This window comes from Hyposmocoma kahamanoa, unplaced genomic scaffold, assembly GCF_003589595.1.
Source record: "Hyposmocoma kahamanoa isolate Upper Pololo Valley unplaced genomic scaffold, ASM358959v1 102, whole genome shotgun sequence".
Taxonomy (NCBI): Eukaryota; Metazoa; Arthropoda; class Insecta; order Lepidoptera; family Cosmopterigidae; genus Hyposmocoma; species Hyposmocoma kahamanoa.
The window spans coordinates 10,445,737-10,453,576 of NW_020653337.1; the positions used below are offsets into that span (position 1 = coordinate 10,445,737).

At 34.6% G+C, this 7,840-nt stretch overlaps 1 protein-coding gene across 4 annotated transcripts in view; it reads right to left on the reverse strand.

Annotated features, from left to right (window-relative positions):
• Positions 1 to 7,840, reverse strand: part of LOC113234326 (long-chain fatty acid transport protein 4-like) — a 15,473-nt gene that overhangs the window by 1,414 nt on the left and 6,219 nt on the right. For 3 of the 4 annotated variants that reach the window (XM_026469642.1, XM_026469628.1, XM_026469647.1), the window contains exons 3-11: positions 6,996 to 7,233; positions 6,502 to 6,751; positions 5,959 to 6,160; positions 5,742 to 5,852; positions 5,402 to 5,483; positions 2,600 to 2,730; positions 1,594 to 1,744; positions 1,157 to 1,314; positions 736 to 889 (exon numbers count right to left, since the gene is read on the reverse strand). In XM_026469642.1, the coding sequence (XP_026325427.1) occupies positions 736 to 889; positions 1,157 to 1,314; positions 1,594 to 1,744; positions 2,600 to 2,730; positions 5,402 to 5,483; positions 5,742 to 5,852; positions 5,959 to 6,160; positions 6,502 to 6,751; positions 6,996 to 7,155 (1,399 nt within the window). In that variant the 5' untranslated portion in view covers positions 7,156 to 7,233. Of the gene's footprint in view, positions 1 to 735; positions 890 to 1,142; positions 1,315 to 1,593; positions 1,745 to 2,599; positions 2,731 to 5,401; positions 5,484 to 5,741; positions 5,853 to 5,958; positions 6,161 to 6,501; positions 6,752 to 6,995; positions 7,234 to 7,840 lie in introns of those variants that run through there. The other variant, XM_026469633.1, reaches the window with a different exon arrangement.

The following is a 7,840-nucleotide window of genomic DNA, read 5'->3' on the forward strand; positions in this document are numbered from 1 at the left end:
TATATATATATATATATATATATATATATATATATATATATATATATGTGTGTGTGTGTGTGTGTGTGTGTGTGTGTGTGTGTGTGTGTGTGTGTGTGTGTGTGTGTGTGTGTGTGTGTGTGTGTGTGTGTGTGTGTGTGTGTATATATATATACGTCTAATACGTGGTACTGCACGTTATTGAACATGTCAGCCCAATTAGAAAAACAGTACCTCAAGAAAACCCTTAATAAAATCCAGACAAATAAATCAAAATACTACCTAACCAAACATGTATACAAAATTTACGACTGTTTTGTCGGAGCCAACTACATATACGACAAAACAGACTGAAAGCACCCAACATTAACTGTACGGAAACCTACCTGTGCAAATAACCGCGCGCTGATAGGCTCCGTACGAACACACTCCATATGCAAATGATGTACATCCTCAGGAATCCCACACACTTTGCAATTCGGTGAGTTCACCCTCCGCATCAAATACAAAAATTTGTTTATTGGAACGTGTCCGGATCGAAGCCTATGCGCGCTGACAATTTGACCCCTGCTTAACTTAACATGGTCAAACCAAGGGACACGAGGATGTTCACTCTGCATGGTTTTGTACCAGATTCCTTTTTCCTGGGACTTCACATCGAAAAAATCCTTCTAACCGCCGCAAAGGCTAACCGGTCCGCTTCCTCACCCTTGATAAATAAAGCGTAAAAAAAAAAAGGTTGTGTACGTTACTTACCAGTCATGTCTAAACTGGTCATTACCCTGAAGAAAATCGGCCTTGCGTATTTAGGCAGGTCTTTCGCGATTGCTTTGTTCAATTTGTCCAGATCTAGAGAGCCGTCTGTGTCTATGATGCCACACATACCCGCACGACCTTCTACGTTCGGGATCTAAGTTTGAAAAAATAAATGTTAGATATTTTTAAGAAATCAAGGAGAAGTTTAAACCGCATCTTAAATTTCCATTCCATTACTATGGTACATACACTACTTACATTTTGGTTGATATAGGTACAAAGAATATATTGATTACTACGAATAGTAGATGTTATCATTTACCTATATATTACGACGCTCAGATCGTCAATTAAACTATTTTAAGTTCCTATTTCTAAAATACCTTCACTATTATAAAAAGAAATACCTATAAAACTATACCTCCACACCATAAACAACGGCGTCTCTCTGATCAGCGCATTTGGATATCGCTGACTCAACTTCGGTGGTACTGACATTTTCTCCTCTCCAGCGGAAGGTGTCACCAGTTCTGTCTTTAAAGTACAGGTAACCTAGGTCATCAGATATTATAATATCACCTGAAAATGATGGAAATATTTAATAATTTAATGTTTTGGGTTTTATAAGGCATTTCGGTTGGGTTATATCCGGAGTGTCATGTTATTTGTTAGTTCAGGACATAATTGTTTTGATTATTTTTTTTTAAGTCCGTTGTTACGATGAGAAATATTTATCCAAACTACCTGGATGTAATAAACTTTAGCATTTCATGAATGACGTTGAAATTGCGTAGCTTATATTTATCATTATGCAATGGACAAGTATGAAAGATAACATAATCAATTTCTTTAATTTACCTGAAATGAAAGCAGAATCTCCATGACTTAAGACGTTTCTGACTATTTTTTTCTCAGAAGCCTCTTTGTCAACATAACCGAGGAAGGCCCTTGATGGGTTATTGGGCTGTATCTTTCCGATGAACACTCCTGGCTCGTTTGGTTTTGCCAGCTAAAAGCAATCAATATTTAATAAAAGTTCATAAGAATATTGAATAATGCATGACTAATACATAGGCTTCCATGGCTGAGTACTTTTCATAGAAATGAAAACAAATCCAAAAATTGTGCATCAGTGACTCGCGGTCATGTTAGAAATTTGCCGAAGTTGCCCTTTAGTTGCTACGGTGTGAACGTGGTGTGAACGTGGTGTGAACACTCACTAATATAGTATACTATTGTGCCTACACTATAGGGCTGAGATTTATAAAACCAGTTTTGATTTCGTCTAAGCAAAAATGGCGAGCTGTGCCACTTTTTCATATTTACCAAACAAACTAAACTATAATGTAAACTCTAAGTTTAGATATCATCATGTGGACGATCTGCGATAAGCTGAGGACCGGGCAAAATGGCTCCATTTTGGGAGAGGTCTATGTTCAAGTGGACTGCGATAGACTGATGATGATACATCTCATATCGGCTTTCATTAGAAGTATGTTGCTACAATAATTGATTTCAAAGAAATTGGTGCTTACGTAATAAAATAAGTGTTAACGAAATGAAATTATAATAATGTTCTATTGTTTGAATGTTTATCAAATACGGTGTAAACTTTCCTGAGAAATATTGCCATTGTTATGTATACTTGTGAGCTACTGACGAAGTCAACTGATAAAAATTTAATACGTACCTACTACATCTACCTAAATCAATATGTATCTTAAAGAAGCGGTTTACGAAATATAAATGAGTGAAAGTTTAGAAATCGGTTCATCATATATTTCAAGAAAATCAAAACGAATTCACAAACAATTGTTTCTTCGATGTTAGAGATAGAGATGTATTTATTTCTAAGCTGACGTACCTCACATAGTCCGTGTTTATTTCTAACAGGTTCGCCAGTTACAGGATCTACTTTTATTATGGCAATGGGATATATCGCTGGTATAATTCTCGATATGAATCCTATGGATCCAGTCTTATTGTCCACATTCACTGTAATAAAAAAATGACGATTTTAAACACATGTAAGGGAGATGCCACACGGACGTTGCGTCGTCGCAACTGCTTTGTACTATCAAAACTACATGCCACACAAAACGTTGAAACAGCGCGCGTCGACGGAACAGCTGGTGTGGCACTCAGTCCGTTGAAATAATAGTACAACGCGATTGCAGTTGAAGACGCAATGCTGACGTAACCCCAGAGCGGCATCGCTCTAAATAAATATTTGTGGCGGTTAAACAGAGACTTTCAACAAATTTTTCAAAAAAAAAGTTACTCAGAGACACTTCAACAAATATTACACTTTAGTATTCCTTTGAAAAAGATTAAAATAAAAAATAAAAATAAGAAATCGTGGTTAACACCGGGTATTAAAGTATCATGTAAGCAAACAGAATACCCTATTATAAAAAAATATTACAAAAGATATGAAAAATTACTAAAAACCACTGTATTACAATCTAAAAAATTAAGTTATATACGGAAAATTGAAGATTCCGATAATAAAACTAAAGCTATGTGGTACATAGTAAGAGAAAAAACGAATAAAATTCTAAAGCCACCTAGAAAAAATATAAAATTAAAAGTCCTTAAAAATTTATTAGTAGATCCTATCTGTGTGTCGAACACATTCAATAACTACTTTGTATCAGTAGGAAGTATAAAAGATCTTAATACATGTAGCCAAAATTCTGCGTTAATCGGACGACCAGTAGTCATTCCGGTCCAGAATTCTGTGTTCATCTGGCCTGTAGAACCAATAGAAGTATACAAAATTATTCGTAATCTTAAGAACAAAATAAGCTTTGGTTTAGATGAAATGCCGCCAACACTAATAAAAAATTGTGCAAATGAACTGGTAAATCCACTTGTATTTTTAATTAATCAATCATTTTCCGAAGGCACGGTTCCAGCTTACTAAAAATATCTATTGTCAAGCCGAAATATAAACAGGGTGACCCTACGGATTTAAATAACTATCGACCTATAGCACTTCTTCCAACCTTTGCGAAAATATTTGAAACAGCAATGTCACAAAGGCTCTATTCTTTCTGTGAAAAATACAACATATTAGATGAGAGCCAGCATGGGTTTAGAAAAAATAGATCAACGACATTAGCTGTTTATAAATACATCCAGAGAATACTAGACATTGTAAATGATAAACAATATGCAATCGGTGTCCTCCTAGACATGAGTAAGGCATATGACAGGGTATCTCATAAAATATTGCTGCAAAAGCTTTATGGCATTGGTATAAGAGGGACGGCATATAAGTGGTTCAAATCATACCTTACAAATTGCTTTCAGTATGTGGAGGTAGAACACCACGACCTCACCTTTGGTGTCATATCTAGCGTGCGCTCGCAAAGGGTGGAAGTGACCCAATCTATGCCATAAGGAAGTGTGATCGGGTGTATATTATTCCTGCTATATATTAATGATTTACCCAAGGTCTTGAACATTTTATCACAAACACCTCAACTCACAAACATTTTATTTGCAGACGACTTGTCGGTGGTTTTTCCATGTTCAATAGAATCAGATGTAAGCGAACGCATAAATAATATTCTTAACGATATAAATAGCTGGCTTACGGATCACAACCTAGTTATAAATTACACAAAAACCAAAATAAAACAATTTAGACCACACCAGAAGACTCCGTTACATATAAATTTTCAAATCAACAATATTCCGATAGAAACAGTAAATAAGTTTAATTTGCTAGGGATAAATATCGACACAAATCTAAATTGGAAACAACACGTACAAAATATATCAAGCAAACTCAGTAGATTTACATATGCATTATTACAATTAAAGAAAACCACCGACACAAGTACAGCAAAAACAACCTACTATGCTTATGCTCATGCTTGGATGAGCTATGGTATCATCTTGTGGGGAAATAGCACAGATGCCTTGAAGTTATTCATTTTACAGAAAAAATGTATTAGAATACTAGTGAATATCGACCCGAAGGAAAGTTGTAAACCGTACTTCATAAAATTAAAAATTCTGACAATACCGTCTTTATACATTTTAGAAATGTGTAAATTTGTTAAAAAAAATTATCAATATTTTACTGAAGTAAAGGACACGTACACCCGACCATTGAACCTCAGGTATAAAAATAGATTGGCACTACCTAGGTCGAAATTACAAATGTATAATCAAGGACCCTATGTAATGGCCATTAAAGTTTACAACAAAATTCCAAAGGAGATTTCATCACAAACTAAATATAATTTATTCATCAAGCAACTCAAGGCTCATTTAATAGAAAAATGTTACTATAGCTTGAAACAATATTTTGAAGAATGATTGTAAAAATTTAATCCCATTTGCACCTACTGAGAGGAAGAAATTTGTGAAATGTCAGCTATATATTTTCAATTTACTTGCTGTTAATTTGATTTATAATCTAGTCTTTAAAAGTAACTTTAGATAATGTTTTTTTTTTTAATTTAGAAAAGAAAAGATATTGTTTAAGTACATATGGTTAAATTGCGGCGCCCTAACAGGGTCATGTTGATACTACTTTAGCTTTAAGATCATTTGTAACACATGAAAGCAATAAATACTTTGGCTTTGACTTTGACTTTGAATTATATCATAATTTTGTAATAGATTGTTCAATAACAAAAACCATTCTTACCGATGTTTGCATTTCCTTCCGTTGCGCCATAGAATTCAACTACCCTCTTGATGTTGAAACGTTTGACGAAATCTGTCCAAATCTGGAAGTGAATGTCTCGTCAATTCTATTATTGTTTAGGTAAAGTAATGTAGGGTATGGATTTGAGTTCATTCAAAATTAATTACAATACATAAAAAACACACAAGGACTTTTTTAAATATATACTTAATTAAATTAAGTTATGATGCTACCAGTGTGTGTACATGTGCGAGCTTGCGTGCGTTCGTTCGTGCGTGTGTTCTCGTTTAGTCTTAATCATATATTTAATTATCGAACAAAAAGCCTCGAATGTACGTACAATAGGTCTCATTCCGTTGCCGTATACAGTTCGTACTGTATGTTGCTTATCAGTTGGTGACGGTGGGGTCGCCAAGATATATCGACACATCTCTCCAATATAATGGCCGACCTGAATAAAACAAAATAGCATTTTAAATAGAATATAGCATAACAATTAATGAGATAATGTTCTAAAACTAAAAAAAAATATTACTCAGACTGAGTTTAAAACTTACCGTGGCTTTGTACTTGATGCAATCAGGAAAATAAGCAGAAGCAGAAAACTTTGTCCTTATGACGACAGTACAGCCGAAAATGAAGGCTTGTCCAACGGTAACGCAGCCCCCAGCGGAATGGTACAACGGCATGGGGCAGTATATAATGTCACTGGTATTGAGGAAACCGAGATATTGAACTCCGGATGCCATGAAGCACATTCTGTAACAAAACAGAAAGATACGTTAAGTACTAAATGATTGGTATAAGTATAAATTTTGCTCTGACTTGTTTACATAAAAATTTTCAAGACTTGTAGGCAATGTGTGAGTGCGTGCGTGCGTGCGTGCATGCGTGCGTGCGTGCGTATATCGGTACTAGTCTCTTTTGAAGAGTGTCTAGTAACGTATAAATTGGACAAATAGCATCTGGATATCACTTTTTTCTTTACGGTACTGAACAATATATATATTGTAGACGCTTATACAAGATTTACAATCTTTGATACGTATGTACATCGTATTAAAGATTTGCGCGTAAGGAAAAAATACAAGAACAATTACCTAGAAGGAGATATCACAGCAGCTTTCGGCAATCCAGTAGTTCCAGAAGTATAAATGTAGGTCAGCTTGCCATTAAATCCTTCACTATCTGATAGGAACCATTTGCCAGGTGGGGTAGTTTCTAGCATAGAAGCGAAATCATCCGGAGTGTTAACGACTTGCACGTGGTTGGGCAACGTGTTTAGTGGACGGCGAGTATATTTGAATAGTTTAATAGCAGGGTTGAATTCTTTCTTCACTTCTTGTATTGCTGAAATAAATATTTTATTGTCATTTGTATGTTCCTCGGGTATAAGTAAAGTTATGAATCACTTCTAAGAAAGACGTATGTTCTTGGTTAAATCTCGTTAAGTCAAATCCGGATTATTTATCATGTTTAACACCAAAGTTGATATAATTAAGTACTGCTCTTATCACATAACTAGATAAGAAGGCCATGTAAGAAGGAGCTATAATTATTGTTATATTATATAAGTCAAATTACAATTACCCACCATTCTCATATTCGCTTCCGTAAATGAGAGCATCGCACTTGGCAATGTTAATGGAATGTAACAAAGCGTTGCCAGTTTGATTGGTGTTGATCAGCGGCGATATACCACCAATGCGAGCAGTCCCCAACCAAGTAGCAGGCATTTCAGGAATGTTACTCATGAGAACACCAACTGTGTCTCCTCGCTTTATACCTTGAGCTTTGAGCACGGCAGATACGCGTAAACTGAAATCTTCTACCTGAAATTTCAAGAAATAACCGTGAGATCGAAAAAATATTTGCGATATAAAATCATTATGCCACCTATAGTGACATTGTTTAACATTTAGAAGATGCAGTCCATAACATCCTGCAATGCAGGATAGAGATATAAATTCATTACCACAATAATTTTTCAATTCTTCAATTAAAGAAGAAGCCAAGGAAATGATCTAATAAATTGTACTTACTGCTATTTTGATGAGAGGTAACATTCAAAAAATATTAATAAGGAATTAACGTTTTAGTTGGTATAAATACCTATACAGTTGAAATTGGAAAAGATTTTTTTGTATCACAATTAAGTTACCTAGGAAAGCAGTCATTTTTAGAATGTAGGTATTGTAAAAATGCACACGATAAACTTTATTATGCAAAATATAATGACAATGTAGAGCATTTTGTAGTTGCTTTCCATAACTTCAAGAACGCAAGATAAACACATATCCGTTTCCACGCTAATTTTCATATATTTTAATTAAAGAAGTACCAAACAAATGGTGTGACGTAATAAATACATTTACTGATGTATTTATGTAGATGTATATATATAATAGGGGTTAAAGTATGAAATTGCCGATTTGTACT